General features: G+C 42.9%; 3 protein-coding genes across 3 annotated transcripts; 1 reads left to right on the forward strand and 2 right to left on the reverse strand.

Annotated features, from left to right (window-relative positions):
* Positions 1 to 218: 218 nt before the first annotated feature.
* On the reverse strand, positions 219 to 10864 carry LOC119693756 (pre-rRNA 2'-O-ribose RNA methyltransferase FTSJ3). The gene is made up of 11 exons (XM_038118206.2): positions 10543 to 10864; positions 9703 to 10460; positions 9470 to 9619; positions 8975 to 9085; positions 8614 to 8775; positions 7557 to 7770; positions 7160 to 7435; positions 6609 to 6812; positions 1498 to 1694; positions 1081 to 1268; positions 219 to 613 (listed from the first exon to the last, which is right to left on the reverse strand). Exons 1-11 carry the CDS (start codon positions 10607 to 10609, stop codon positions 316 to 318), a joined length of 2625 nt encoding a protein of 874 aa, XP_037974134.2. The 5' UTR covers positions 10610 to 10864; the 3' UTR covers positions 219 to 315.
* A 639-nt stretch (positions 10865 to 11503) lies between these two features.
* Positions 11504 to 13908, forward strand: LOC119693709 (bax inhibitor 1). Its single transcript, XM_038117976.2, has 5 exons — positions 11504 to 11714; positions 12063 to 12286; positions 12686 to 12912; positions 13257 to 13427; positions 13582 to 13908. Exons 1-5 carry the CDS (start codon positions 11668 to 11670, stop codon positions 13612 to 13614), a joined length of 702 nt encoding a protein of 233 aa, XP_037973904.1. The 5' UTR covers positions 11504 to 11667; the 3' UTR covers positions 13615 to 13908.
* A 346-nt stretch (positions 13909 to 14254) lies between these two features.
* LOC119693708 (palmitoyltransferase ZDHHC11) lies at positions 14255 to 15597 on the reverse strand. Its single transcript, XM_038117975.2, has one exon. It carries the CDS (start codon positions 15295 to 15297, stop codon positions 14257 to 14259), a length of 1041 nt encoding a protein of 346 aa, XP_037973903.2. The 5' UTR covers positions 15298 to 15597; the 3' UTR covers positions 14255 to 14256.

Genomic DNA, 15597 nt, shown 5'->3' on the forward strand with positions numbered 1-15597 from the left:
CCTTTATGTAAAAGCTTTGGGGAATTCTGATCACTATTTTATAAGCTTTACCGACTTCTTTACTACCTATTGTATGGTGTTTCCAAATAACTTCACAAACGACATGAAGCAAGGGTGTATTGCATCACATTCATATTATATAGCCTTCTGAAAAACTATTTATTTTGTCGGAAATAACATTTTGTATGGTCAAATACATAATGAATATTAGAAACAGATATAGTTTATAAAGTTATGTATTGAATCTTATACATAATAAAATAAATGTAACATGAACTATTTTACAAATCTGTTTGCTATTACTCGCAGCGGAAGTTATTTAGATTTCCCTTTCTTCCCCTTGTGCTTGGGCATGGGGCGGGGCTTGGCCGGCTTGGTCTTGCCGCCCTTATCCTTGCCGCCCCGGGCGCCCTTGCCGCCCTTGCCCTTGCCGCGGTTCATGGTCTTCTCCTTGGCCTTCTGCGCGCGCATGTCCTTCTTCATGCGCGGGTCCACGACGCGGTAGCGCCCCTTCACGTCGCCGGGCCGCTTCATGCGCTTGGCCGTCGTGTGCTTCTTCGCCACCACGTACGTCACCTTCTTCTTCGTCTCCGTCTGCGCCTTCTTGTACAACCTGCAGGGGAGGAAGGTTATAGATCGCTCAACTGTTTAGCTATTAAATCACGTGATCAGCCCGTCATCATCCTGAGCATAGGCACTACCACCACTAGCCACGTCGAAGCTTGTCAGAACTACGTAATCAAATATCCTAGTGTCAAGAGGATTGCCCTCCCTGTTATGTAATAATTGTTCATTTGTTATTTGTGCGCCGATCGTAACAGGAGGCTGCTTTTGTGAACCCCTACATTTATATAATAGAACAAGCGCGGCCGCGTTATATAACAAATAAAATTTTGCTGATGAGACCTGAAGGAAGGCGTAAGCTAGGAAGACAAAGAAAGACGTGGCTTGATTTCATGAAAGACAATATGAAAGAGTATGAGAGAGGATAGGGTAAAACGGCGTTAACGGCGTGCCATGGCGCACAAAGCCGACTCTAAATAAGGAAAAGACAAGAAAGAAGGGCGAGCGTGGACGCACCCGCGGATCTGCTGCGCCTTCTCGCGCTCGGACATGTCCCCGTTCTCCAGCACGGCCTCCACCTTCTTCTTGGCGCGCTCCATCTTCTTCACGAGCCGCTGCTTCTTGCGCGCCTTCGCCTCCACCACCTTCTTGATGGGCCGCGCGTTGATCGCCTGCAGCTTCTTCGAGTACTCCTCCGTGTACGTCTGCAACAGAGGTGAGCTTTAGGTGCAAGGACCGTGGAAATTGATCATTTTAGTCAAGCTTTAAATTGCGATTTTATGCATATGAATAATGTGTAATCTTTTCTAAATGGGCAATGTCAATTATGAGCGTTGTCGATTTTTTTCGGACATTGCCCATTCAACTTTTTGATTTCTTTGGGATATGATGTTAGATTAGTATTGGCTATTGTTTAATGATTATAACGCAAACCTCTGGCACGGCTATGGGGCGGCGCATGTGCTTCTCCTCGTCCTGCGCGAACCAGTCGGGGCCGGCGTCGTTGAAGGCGTAGCGGCTCCACGCGTCGTCGGCGAGGTCGCGGCGGAAGCGCCGGCTGCCCGCCAGCATCGAGCCCAGCGCCAGCGTCTCGGGGTCCATCTTCAACGTCTTCTTCAGACGCTTTAGATCTGGCCAGTTTTGGAAGATTGCATAGTAGGTATTCTTTTTTATAAAAAATATGTCATTACTTTGTGAAAATAAGAAATTACAGGCAAGTGCAGCATGAGACACCCTCCGGCCCGTTGGACCGAGGAACTTAGACCTTGGAAGAGGTCTATGACCAGCAGTAGATGATTACGGGCTGATGATGATGATGATTGTGAAAATATGGGTACCAGAACCACTCAAAATATAGTTTACTTGCGTATTGTATCCATGACTTTGTTTGTGAATATGATAAGGTAGATAGGTATAAAAGACTCGTTATATTATTTATAGTAAACTAGCTGTTCCCGCGCGCTTCGCTTCGCATTAAAAAGGTACCCCGTGGGAATTCCGGGATAAAAAGTAGCCTATGTTCTTTCCCAGGGTCTAGACCGTATGTATACGAAATTTCATTCAAATCCGTTCAGTAGTTTTTAAAAAAAAAAAAAAAAAAAAAAAAAAACATTTATTTGCAGAAAAATTTCAGTACACACTTATTCTTAGGTACAGCATTATATTAGTTACATTTAAAGTGTACTAGGTATATCTTGAGAAAAGGTTGCAACCTCCTGAACTAGTATTAAACTGTATCTCAGGAGGAAGCGCCTCCCCACGTTATGAATTTTAATATTGTAACTATGTAGGTGTGATAACGTATGTAGTTTGTAATTGTAGCTTATGGGTAACTATTGCAAAGTAAATGTACATTTACATGCGTGCAACACAAACAACAAATTAAATTAAAAATTAAGTTAGAGTTAAATTGATGCCGTTAACATGAGCAAAATAACAACTTATACTATTTTATTTTAGATATATTGTATATATACTACACTTGACTAATCTATATACTACTATATACTATACCATAAACACAAAATCAGGCTCTACGATAGCAATAATATTATACTATTTGATGAAAAATTGTGAGTTTGATAGTATGTTACACCGAGATACTTAACACTTGGTTACATACACATTTATATATTTATTTACTGACGCTAGGTTACAATTTTTAGGTAGTTTTCAGTTTCATCATAACTAAGCTTATGCAAAAAGGCTGATACAGTAATTTTACAATTAAATTGTGACAGGTGTACAATTTCAACAGTTTTACTAATTAAATTGTACAGCCTTGGCCCAAGAATGTAGAACTGGCGTCCAGCCAGTGCCGTCCTACAGGACACTAGCTGACAAATACGGTATTTGCACCGCCTGCTCTTTAGTGCGTTAGTGTTGATAGGCACATGCCTGTGCTGTCGCAAAATCACCTTTAAAATGAACAGCTGTCTTATGGATAGAAGTTCAGCTTCTTTGTAAAGTTTGGTTGTTGGGTATAAAATTGGTTTTTTGAGCATGACTTTAATGACCGCCCTTTGGGCTCTTTCAATTTTTAGAATGGAAGTTGCAAAACTACCACCCCATGCAGAAATGCAGTATGTCATGATCGATTGAGCTAGGGCATAATATACACTTTTTAAAAGGGAACCACTAACAGATGATCTAATTTTTTTGAAAGTATACATTAGTCTTCTGATACGGCCACTGAGTATGTCGATATGTTTATGCCAGCTTAGGGTACAGTCTAGGTACACACCAAGATACTTGATGAAAGGTGTTCGCTCAAGGGAAAAACAAAGACATGAGGTCCTATTTACCAAGGGACAAATATGGGCTTTTAAACTATATTCAACAGATAGGTCAGGCTGCGAAGTAGAGGAAAGGGAGAAGGTAATATATTTGGTTTTCTCTAAGTTCAATGTTAAAAGGTTATTAGATAACCATTTCATTACATTACCTAGGGCACGTTCAGCGTTTACGTAGCATTCGTCCCAACTTTTGCCCTGAATGAGGAGTGCAGTATCATCGGCATATGTGAAAATATTACAAAAGGGAATGTTCAATTTACATAGGTTATTTATATATATGAGAAACATCGTTGGGCCGAGGACACTTCCCTGCGGTACACCAAAATTTTGTAGATAAGTGTCATTACTACTCAGGGAACCGATCTTTACACATTGCACTCTGTCAGTAAAATAGCTCTTAAAGATGTTAAGAACTGTACCCCTTATTCCAATCCGTTCCATTTCGTCTAGCAAGAGCGGGACAGAAACAGTGTCAAAGGCTTTAGATAAATCGAGAAAAATACCTATGGTTTTAAGTCTACTGTCTAGTTTTTTAACAATGGAGGTTGTAAGTTCAAGGACTGCATCTTCAGTCGATACACCTTTACGGAATCCGTATTGATTAGGTGCTAAAATATTATGTTTATGTAAGAAATTTTCCAAGCGTTTATTTAATAGTTTTTCAAATATTTTAGACAGTGTTGTTAAAACAGATATTGGTCTATAGTTAGTGACACTGTTTCTGTCTCCACTTTTGTAGACTGGACAGACAACAGCTTTTTTAAAAACTGACGGGAAGACACCGTGCAATATACATAAGTTAAATATGAATTTGAGTATAGGAATGAGTTTGTGTCGTGTGCGTTTAATAACTGTACTAGGTATACCATCCCACCCAACGGCGCAGTCGTTACGAAGACCCATGATAACAGTTTCAAGTTCACATTCATCCACTTCAAGCATAACCATGGAGTTACTCATCATGGGGTTTGTGAGATTGTAGTCTGATCGCCTGTAACTGTTGCGGGTTATTTTGGAGGCTAACTCTCTACCTACATTCGCAAAGTAAGTGTTTACTGTATCCAGAGACTGTTCCACAGTGTTAGAAATATTAAGTAGTTCCTTCGGTGACTTTTTGGTGGTGTTTAAGTTAGCTATACGTTTTACTATGTTCCATGTTGCTTTTGGATTCTTTTTAGCCATTTCAAGTTCTTTTATTTCGTAGCTAGTTTTTAATTTTTTTAATAGGTTGTTACAGTAGTTTCTATAACGGGTATATGTTGTTTTGTAAATCATGTTGTCCGGATTATTTGTGGATTGTTTATGTAATTTGTCGCGATTTTTAATACATTTTAATAAACCATCTGTTATCCAAGGTTTTATATGTCTCTTTCTATGTGGAATTTTGATAATTTTAGTGTTGTTTTTTATGATATCGCATAAGGTGTTGACAAGTTTTTTGGCAGCAGTACAACCGTCGGTCAAGCGTATTATGTCCGTGAAGTCCCTATCATTTATGTCCTTTATAACTTGGTCATGGTTTACTTTAGTTGCGGTGGAGCTTGGCTTGTGATTTGCTCTTGTATCCATTGCAAACAGTAAAGGAGCATGATCGGTTATAAATGAGTTCAGTACAAGGGTAGTTGAGTTTTTACAGGATTTAAGTATAACATGGTCTAAACAATTTTGTTCACGGGTTGGCAGAGAGTGTGCTGGTAAGTAGCCATGGGAAGCAATTAGATTAAGGTAATCCTCTGCATAATTGTCTTTGCTACCCGGGCTAATGTTTATGTTAATGTCTCCTATAATAGCGACTGATATATCCTTCATTAAAGAGCTGAGAACATTGTTTAGACTTTCTAAGAATATTTCTACCTTTTTAAATGAGGGCGATCGGTACATAGCAACCACAACTGTATTTGCATATTTAATCATAAGTCCGCTTGATTCCATAAGCTGCGGCTCTAGGATTTCATAGTTCAGATTGTCCTTTGCATAAATCACTACCCCATCATTCTGATTTTTGTAAGACGACATGTGAGAGTGGTATCCAGGGAGGGAAGGTAGTGAGTTTTGCACTTTACTAAGCCAACACTCCGTAAGCAAAATAAAGTCACAATCAAGTTTAATTCTACGGAGATAAATCAGTAATTCATCAAAATTTTTATTTAAGCTCCGGATATTCATATGTAAAATCTTAATATTAGAAGTAAGTCCATGTTTTGTTAAAATAATTGAGCTACTTTGTTCCGGACTACATGATAAAGATTCGGATATACTTAGCAACTCAAGTTCATTATTTATTTTATTTATCTCCTCCATTTGTAATATCTGTTTAAGTTGTGACATATCTTAGAAGTCGCATGGTAAGTATATTGTGACCATGAGATTGACTTTATTTCAGCTACGTTTGTGGTTGGTTTTTCGGCTAATATGTTGATTGTGATGTTAGTGTGTGTGTGTGTTGTTAAATAGAAAGACTGTGTTCTAGGTGTAGGTACATTATATAATATTATTATGTTATTTACTGTTGATCGGCATTGAAACAAAGGGCACAGGACAAGCTTGTTATATAAGTTATTATAGCAGGAGAAATACGCATGCATTAAAACAATAGTAGAGAGAATAATAGTGTGATTTTTTAATAGCGATAGTCAATCCTTGGGTTTGATTTTCTCAAGGTCACTTTCTGAGTTTACTCGTATGGCGGGATTTCCGTCTTGTTTGCGCACATACACATAGCCGTGAGCAACCCAGCAGTACTTATAGTTGTAGGTACGAGTGAAATCTCTGGCCAGGAAGTGTAGTCTCTTCATTTTTGGAGTGAGATTATCGGATACGAATATTGGGGCCGGTGGGCCGTCTATGTTTAAATGGCTGGAACTTAACTTGTTTGATTTGCATTTGTTTATTGTTTGATTTGCAATCACATTTAGTTAAAAAACTGCAGTTAAACTATTTATTTTTGTTTTTGATTGGAGCAACACGTAAACACGTCCGATCAGTCCAGAGGTGGAGCGGGGGGGGGGAAGGGCAGGTTTTGGCGTGAAAGAGTAACAGACAGACAGACAGACACAGTTACTTTCGCATTTATAATATTACCCCCTTATTCATAGAAAAGTTACAAAACGTTTTAACTAATAAACTGTTTTGTCCCTCTCCGACAGGGAACAATTTGTTCTTTGACAGAGAGGGACAAAACAGTTTATTAGTTAAAACGTCTTGTAACTTCTCTATGAATAAGGGGGTTAGTTAGGAAGTTAGGATTACCTGCATCCTGTGGCACCACTTCAAAGTCGTCCTTCTTGCCGACCTTTCCCGCGCCCCCCGCCCCGGCCCCCGCGCCCCCCGCGCCTGCGACCGTGTCCTCCACGTCGTAGTCGCTGTCGCTGGCCGACTCGTCCGAGCTCTCCGCCGCCGCGCGCTTCCTCTTCGCGCCCGCCTCCTTCACGCTGTCTTCTATTACTGTTTTACCTGCAAGTTCATAACTTCAAGGTTTAGTCCACGGCGGTTGTAACCCATTTTTAAAATAACAAACTATAGGAATGCATTTTAGGTATTAGATGTTTAATCTATAATTGAATTTTAATAGTTGAAATGTTAAAGGTACCGCACAGAAAGAAAGAAAAAATACTTTTTTATTTGTTGTAAAGTGAATAAATTCTTAACAAAAGTTTACTTAAACTTACTCCCCATTCGGAAAGAAAAAGAACTCTTATTTTCTACTATTCTAGGAGAAGAATGGGATTCTAGAAGAACAGGTGATCAGATCAGAACAGCAGATGAATGTCCGAAGCCACACGGGCGCACACTGCACGTACCTTTCTGCTTGAAGTTGTTGGCGAGTCGGTCGAGGTCGGCGGCCTCGTCGTGGTCCGCTTCCAGCGTCTGGAAGGCGTCCTGCTGGAACCAGCGCTCGGCGGCGCGGGCGCGGCGCGCGGGGGCCGGGAGCGGGTCCAGGTCCGTCAGCAGCGGGTGTCCGCGGGGCGCGGCGGCCGCGCGGGGGGGACGGCTGTTCTCCAGCGTGTTCTGCTGAGTTATCTTATCGATCTTCTTCTTCTTCTTCTTATTAGTTTCTGTGTCCGAGTCGGAGAAGGCTGGAAACAAATGATCCGAGTTTGATGAGTGAAGATTCAAGTTGAATGTTATTATTGAGCAGACTGTGGTGTGGAGCGTAATCACATATTATTGTTATCGAATAATGCAGTTGTCGCTCACCGAGGCTCTCCTTGTTCTCTTCCGTCTCGGAGTCGGTCTCGAGCTCGAGCTCGCTGTCGGAGTCGCGGTAGTAGAGGCCGGAGGGGTGCAGGCGCGACGCCTCCACGTCGTAGGCCACGCGCTTGCGGCGGCTGCTCGGCTCCTCGTCGTCGGAGTCCGGCCCGGGCGCGCCCGCCACCATGTCCGGGGCCATGTCCACCATCGCGCTCAGTTGCTGGGCAAATACACATACATACATCAATTGACAACATTTCAAAATTTTATACAGTGGAAATTCGAAAACCATTTAGAGATATGGCTCTAATATTCACAAAAAAAAATGATTCCGATTTTTCTTTTGATTTATTTCAGAGAAAAACATAAAAATCTAAATTATCATTCGTGACATCACGATGTGGCATAATAATTAAACGGGCTTTTACTTCTAAAACATAAAAAAAAAAAACATGTTATGTCACTTTGACAATGACAATGACAAACATCACTCAAATGTCTGTCACTTTTATGTGTCCTTGTCAATGACGGAAGTTCGTGATTGGTCCTTGCCACAAAATAAAGTTGAAGTTGAAGCTGATTGGTCCTTGTTCATGTCAAGTTAATGTCATCCAACTTTTTTTTTTAGGTTAGGCAGGCAACGAAAATATTTTTATCCCAAGCCTCGACGTGACGTCACTCATACTAAAAATATTTTGAACTTTGAAATCAAAAAAATATATTAAAACATAGAAATATTATGAAATAAAAAAATACGGGTCATCTAAATTTGTGATATCTCGTCGAAAATAAAATAAAATCGGTGAGCATTTTATTTGAAATGTTGTCAATTATATATGTTTCATTCTGCGATAGTGTCATGGCGTTACCGATTTTATCATTTATAATAAAATTTGACAATTTTACCCTAAGTACATTTAGCAATGGCGATACGGTTCGCGACCTTTCACATGAGTAAAAATGACCAGCGAAAAAGCGGATGGATCACTTACGAGTCACCTCTGACTATTCCTTCGAGGATAGTCATAATTCTGTGTGCATACTAGAAGAAGTAGTGTGAAACCTGGTCGTTCTTGATGTCGGCGAGCGTGAACATGTCGTTGCTCTCCATGACGGGCCCGCCGTCGCCCTTCAGCACCATCTTGAGGTTCATCTTCTCCGCGAGGCGCGCGCGCTGCTTGTTCACCTGCTTGCGCTTGCGCTTCGACAGCCGCCGCTCCTCCTCCTGCACACACACACACACACACACATGTCATTTGGGGACACATGGGATTTGTTCACTTCCGAGACAAGAAAATACTTTGTATTTTATAAAATAAAACTGTCTAGGGTGCAAATGGACAGGTCCTGAACTCTGCACTTCTTCTTTGTTTTTTTTTCTTAAATATACAAATGCTATAAAATTTACGAAGACGACAATGTACCTGTAGATCAGCAATTTCCTTATCCACGACTTGTTCCTCGTCGGCGTCGCTGGGCGCGTCGCTGTCCGCGTCCTCCGCCGCCGCCGCCGGCGCCGCCTCCGCTGCAGGCTCCTGTGCCACCAACAATCATACATATTAAAGAGAGGATATGTTTTTCTAAATTGAAATGACTGGTACCAGAAAAAAACATAATTTGCTTAGTTTGATAAATGATATTACATAACGATTACGGAACAGTGCAGGAGTTAGTGACCCTGACTGCTATGTCGAGGTTCCGGTTTCGATCCCAAGCCGTGACAGATATTTGTTTAACATTGTTATTTTTACTTGGGTCTTGGGTGTTAATTTGTATCTATGTATCTGTGTAAATCAGCTGTCTAATATCCATAATAAAGGCTCTGTCTAGCTTGGGGTCAGATGGCCGTGTGTGAGATGTCCCCATATATACATGACAACAATGTACACAATATGATATGGCATGATAATAAAATTTACCTGTGCTTTCTTCCATTCCTTCAGATGTTTAACCCAACTGAGGATAAGTTTCAAATCTTTTCTTCCCAACACTTTGATATCTTTACAGCATTCTTTGATTTCTAGTGTAGTTTTTGGATGACTTTCTATTTCTGGGTCATCTATTACAATCTGTTGACAACAAAAACCAGTTAATATTACAGCTAAAGTAAGCTAATAAGTAAAACAGTTTTATGTAGAGTATTGTTTGTCACCTGCGAGCAGCCCTGCAGCAGGTCAATGGGGTCATCCTGGCTCAGGAAGGCGGCGACGCTGACCGCATGGTGCGTCGTGTAGTCTCCCTCCTGGTAGCCCTCAGCTTTGGCTTTCTTCTGTTTCTCAGGATGCAAAATGTTTGTGTGTTGTTTCTTCACAATATCTAAGTCTTCAAACACGTATTTCGGATCAAGGAATTTGTGGTCAATAGAGTCTGGTGCAATATAGCCTTGACAAACTACGAAAATCTCAGATGACTCATTACGAGATGCCTGTGGTTTTGTAGCATGAACTTTTTTGAAAAACTGTTTTAAAACCCACAATAGTGCATGGTAGTCTTTTGATCTGAACACTTTAGTGACAAACCAGCCTCCCTCGCGCAGGAAGTGCGTGGCCAGCTTGAGGGCGCTGAGCGTGAGGCTGGCCTGCTGGTAGGCGTCGTGCAGCCAGTTCAGACCCACGTTGGGGGCTCCGTCGTGCAGTACCACATCTGCTTTCCAAGTTTTTATTTCTTTCTTAATGGCTGTTTTACATTTCTCAGTGGTGATGTCCTCCGTGAGCCCGATGCAGCCGGGCACCTGCTTGATGGGGAACAGGTCCACGCCGATGACGATGGAGGACAGCGGCATGTTCTGGTGCGCCACCTGCATCCAGCCGCCCGGCGCCGCGCACAGGTCGATGCATACTCGCGACTTTTGAAGAAAACCAAACTTTCTGTTCAGCTGAATTAACTTAAAAGCGGCTCTTGAGCGGTAACCTGTAAAGTATTAGCGAACTATTAGTGAGACTCGAAGTAACATAACCTAAAATGCAATCTGGTTTCAGTTAGATGTTCTTACCAGTTTCTTTAGCTAACTGGTAATATTTATCCTTCCGCTGCTTTCCAACTTTAGTCTTCTTCCCCATTTTAACAAATATTTAAGAATGTTTGTAACTGAATGAAATATATAGGTACCAAAAGTACGTCAATAGTCACCACACATTTATGTTTTTTATTTGATTAAATACCTAGTTTCTTTTAAAATTATAAGGTTTACATTATCTTTTACAGATTATCTATGCTATAAACATAATTATTACTAGGCACTTAAATAAATTATAATATTTTTTGCCATGCAGTTTAATTAAAATATTTCAAAACAACTTCACATTCACAAGTTGACATGAACTACCCATGATCTACCACATGGTATGTTTTCTGACAGCTATAGACGGCTGACAGCTACAGTACAGTCTGTGTCAGTGGAGTGGCAACTTGACATCATTAATGTACCAACACATCATCGGACGCGGCTGATAAGTGTGCACGGTCTATTGGGACCATGGAAGTAATAAGTAGTTAACGTAAGTACTTATTACTTCCATGATTGGGACAATTCGTGCCAGATCGCTCTCGGACGCCTGAAAGCTGAAGGTCAGTCCAAGGTTACGTCCGTATCTTACGTCCGATAGTTTGAACAGCGTAGTGTAGTACATTCCTTACCTAGATACCTTTAAATCGCGGCTGACAGCCGCGTCCGTAAGCCGCGTTGATGGGTTCATGGGTGATAGAGATCTTTTTGTTTTATCTATATGACATGGTTACAATGTGATCTTCTTGTCAGAACAGTATTCGTTGTTCACTCCCAAGGAATTATGTTCCTACTTCTCTGCTCTTCTGCATCCGCGACACCAAAACTGACTTGCTCCTTTGTGTGACTCCAGAACGGCGCCGCCGCCGTTTTGTAATCGTCCTAGTCGTTTTGAAATATAATACTGGTCTGTGATGCCAATAAAAAATGACGTGGTTTCATCATTTTTATTCTGTGTTACAAATCCTGCAATCATACAGTATCTTTTGTGATTTGAGAATTTTATTTTGCGAAACAAGTGATTTTTGTGCGATAACAACAACTAGCCCACTAATAATACAAAACGCTGTTACATAAACAAAATTTAAATTGAGTGAAAAATAAAGATATAAAATGGCTCCAACTATTCAGAGTTTCATCAATGGCTTTCAAAATCGCCTGTAAGTTCATTTTATCATTAAACAAGAAAACAACCTGTTTGGCTACTGAAAAGCCCTAGTTTTTCGTGTTTTCGTTCCCGAAATCCTATATTTTTGTACCTAGTTTGATATCGGAATGTTCATGTCTTCAAAATAAATGTTCTAGAACATTTCATCAATGACGCGTTACATCCATTCGTTCATTTATTTATTACATTACCTTTTCTCCTATTCTATTCATATTCAATCCTCGTTTATTGCTTAAGAAAAAATATACATACCCCGATTAAAGATATGCCTAGTTGATGATTATCCAGTGTGTTGTTGTTTTGGACACAAACTGTATGTTAAATGATATACTGTTTAAAGGGAGCCCCCAGTGCGCCAGCACCTGAAGAATGTGTACGGCACGCTGACGATGACGTGCGGCGCGGCGGCGGCGGGCGTGTGCGTGGACGCGATGGTGATGCGCGCCGGGCTGCTGTCCACCGTGGCCGGCCTCGCGCTCATGCTGCTGCTCGTCGCCACGCCCGACAACGGCAAGAACACACATCTGCGACTGGGATACCTCCTTGGATTTGGACTCACATCAGGTACCTAACATAGATTACATCATATTCCCTGTATGTATGTATGTATGGGGGGACATCCTACACTATGATTTTTATTTCTCCCTGTCCTCTTTGTAAATGATTTATTTAATCAGTCTTCTTTCTTCTTTACTTTATCATACATCATTTTGGGGATTTTATTGATGTTATCAATAAAATCCCCAAAATGATGTATAGATAGGATTGCCCAACAATTTCAGCATAACACAAAACACATTGAAGATTCTTACTTAACCATGTGACTCATGGGTACACAATAGATTTTTATTTGACTCTTTTTAATGGGATGTGTCAGTTTACTAGGACTATCCCTTGAAGAAAACATGCTACTTGCAACACAGGTTAAAGCAAAATCTACTTAACTTTATTTTGTCTTTTCAGGAATGGGTTTGAGCCCCCTTCTGGAGTATGTGAGCTTTGTTGATCCATCTATCATAGTGACGGCTCTGCTGGGCACAACACTGGTGTTTGTGTGCTTCTCCGTGGCGGCCATGCTGGCGGACCGCGGCAGCTTCCTGTTCCTCGGCGGCACGCTCATGACGCTGCTCTCCTCCATGTCGCTCCTGGGCCTTGCCAACCTCTTCATGCACTCCAACCTCTTGTACCAAGTCAGTACTCCAACATTACACTACATTTATGTTACATTAAGAACAAACATGGCACTTGCTGCCTGCACTGTTTATTAAGTCATCATTTGAGTGCACAGATGAAACAATAGGTACCTACAGGCAACAAATCTTGTTTTACAACAAGCTTGTGCAACAAGTTTGTACTTTGGGAAGCACTTATTTTGAGCCTCACAGTTTGTGAAGTGTTCCTCTTGATAAACTGTCCTTATTGACCAATTGATTACAACATCATTCCTTTCCTTCCTGATGGGATTCTATTCACTGACACTGTGTTGCTGTGGTATAGAAGTGTGGTCCTGACTGCGCGTGTGTGTGTGTTGCAGTCGCAGCTGTACCTGGGGCTGGTGGCGATGTGCGGGTTCGTGCTGTTCGACACACAGCTGATCGTGGAGAAGCGGCGCGCCGGCAGCCGCGACTTCGTGACGCACGCGCTCGACCTGTTCATCGACTTCATCGGCATCTTCCGCCGCCTGCTCGTCATCCTCACGCAGAAGGTCAGCTATATGCTATGGTCTACCATAATTAAAGCCAGTATACTATATGGAGAAGTAATATTGTTTCAACATGCACATGTAGTAATTCCCTATTATCCGACTGGTCGGTTGTGTCATGTCACAAGCAGTTCACTAACGAGTTGGTCGTTTCCAGGAGGAGCAGGAGCGCCGCCGCAAGCGCGACTAGACGTGACGTCACGCCGCCACCACACTTGTGCAATACGCATTATTTACCTTACTATACGGGAGTCAAGGATGTTATTGGGATGTTGTGTAATTGTCTAATATTATAACGTAAGTTCTTTATTCTCTGTGCACTGAACATGATTTTATACTTGGCACATTGTGCAAATGTACAGTGCTGTATGTATGATAATGATGTAACGCATAATCAAAAGTTAAAATGTGTTCAGTGTACAGTCGTGAACTGTGTATTATATTATAAATTTATAAGTTGAAATTAAAACTGATTGGAGTGAAACATATTGTTTATTTTCTTTAACTTTAGGTTTTAATCTTCATACCTATACTAACTAGAACATTAATTATTCTATTGACAATAAATGAATTAGTGTAATTATTTACACACAGTTATTATTAGCTCTTATCTCTTATAAACTTGCGTAAAACTGTACAGTAGGTAAGTTCGGTCTTTAAGAATAGAACATTGGTACAACGGTGACCTCGTGGGGATGGGCGAGCAGCGTGGAGGTTTGGCACACAGCATACGAGCACACGCCATCTAAACAAAAAAATAAGAAAAACGAAACACCTACTGACACATCATAATATATAAATATTACCTTAATTTATACTTAAAGTTATGTGATCATTTTGATAGAATCTCATTTGTTGGATGCACTTTATTCTCATGTATATTAAATATTCTTCTAGCTTTATCTATCTCGCCGTGTACCAGACTAGACAGGAGATTAGACACATCTGCTTTGTTAGCGAGCTGACCCTGGTGTGAGGAGCAGGGGGTGTCGGTGGGGGGCGCGGGGGCGGGGGGCGCCGCCTTGCGGAATCGGTCGCCTCTCCTCATCATCAAACACTTTCTTGACACGTTTTTCCAACAGAGATTTAGAGTTCTGTCGTCAGACGAGTTAACTATGTACTCGTAGGTGGTGACGCCTAACAGATTAATATAAATATGGAAACAACACAGGTGCAGGAGAGCACAAGATACAGCGAAAGAAAAAATAAAAAATATTATTAAAAATGCTAACAACAATATGGACGACTGGCAGAAGGCGGCGGGCGCGGGCGCGGCGCCGGCCCCCGTGCAGTTGAGGTAGCGCTGCGCGGCGGGCGGCAGGCCCCGCCCCGCCCCCGCCCCCGCCCCCGCGCGCGCCAGCAGTGCCCCGCTGAGCGCCGCGCCCGCGCCCGCCAGCAGCAGCGCGCTGCCCGCCGCCGCCAGGAACCAGCCGTAGTTGGCGCCCCCCACGCACGTGTTGAGCCAGCGGCAGTGGTGGTCGAAGCGCGCCACGCACTTGTTGCAGGCGGCGCAGTGCTTGGTGCGCGGGCCCGAGGTGCTGATGTTGCACAGGTGGCAGCGGCCGCGCTCGATGACGTGCGCGTGCAGGCGCCGGTCGAACTCCGGCAGCTGGTGCGGCGGCGCGCGGCGCAGCGCGGGCTCGGCCGGGTCGCGCAGCGTGGCCGCCAGGTGCGACGCCGCGTGCGCCGCCAGCAGCGCCGCCAGCGCGCCCGGCGCCGCGCCGCCCGCCAGCGCCGCCAGCACGCCGCCCGCCGCGCCGCCGCCGCCCAGCGCCGCCCAGCCCGCCAGCTGCAGCGCGTGCAGCGGCCGCTGCAGCCCGTGCCGCCGCCGCCGCGCCGGGGGCGCCCCTGTCCGCGCGCAGCACCCGCCCATCACGACCCCGCGCTGGCCGCCATGTCGCGGGAGCTAGCGGCGTCGAGTGGATGCCGACTCGAGCATAGCTTCTATTATAACGTGCGGCTCCACAATAGATTGATATAAATATTTACCATGGTCTATTGATATTGCCCACTGTTGATATTTATTTGCTGTAATTCTAAGCGATAGGTAGCCTTTCCCAAACTTTAAGTTTGTGTTGATAATTAATTACTATGGCAACGTAAAGTTGGCAACATAGATATATGTAGGTATACGGCGATATAGGTAAGAACGTAGTGCACACGCTCCGTAGTG

Source organism: Plutella xylostella, chromosome 10 (genome assembly GCF_932276165.1).
Source record: "Plutella xylostella chromosome 10, ilPluXylo3.1, whole genome shotgun sequence".
Classification (NCBI taxonomy): domain Eukaryota; kingdom Metazoa; phylum Arthropoda; class Insecta; order Lepidoptera; family Plutellidae; genus Plutella; species Plutella xylostella.

Bases quoted from the DNA above. Each gene is read 5' to 3' on its own strand.
- LOC119693756 (XM_038118206.2), bottom strand. From the start codon at position 10,609: ATGGGGAAGAAGACTAAAGTTGGAAAGCAGCGGAAGGATAAATATTAC. The intron at 7,771-8,613 runs GTTTCACACTAC...GTATTTGCCCAG, and splicing joins CCGACATCAAGAACGACCAG to CAACTGAGCGCGATGGTGGA. The intron at 614-1,080 runs GTGCGTCCACGC...CCTCCCCTGCAG, and splicing joins AAGGCGCAGCAGATCCGCGG to GTTGTACAAGAAGGCGCAGA.
- LOC119693709 (XM_038117976.2), top strand. From the start codon at position 11,668: ATGGCTCCAACTATTCAGAGTTTCATCAATGGCTTTCAAAATCGCCT. The intron at 12,913-13,256 runs GTCAGTACTCCA...TGTGTGTTGCAG, and splicing joins ACTCCAACCTCTTGTACCAA to TCGCAGCTGTACCTGGGGCT. The intron at 13,428-13,581 runs GTCAGCTATATG...GGTCGTTTCCAG, and splicing joins TCGTCATCCTCACGCAGAAG to GAGGAGCAGGAGCGCCGCCG.
- LOC119693708 (XM_038117975.2), bottom strand. From the start codon at position 15,297: ATGGGCGGGTGCTGCGCGCGGACAGGGGCGCCCCCGGCGCGGCGGCGG.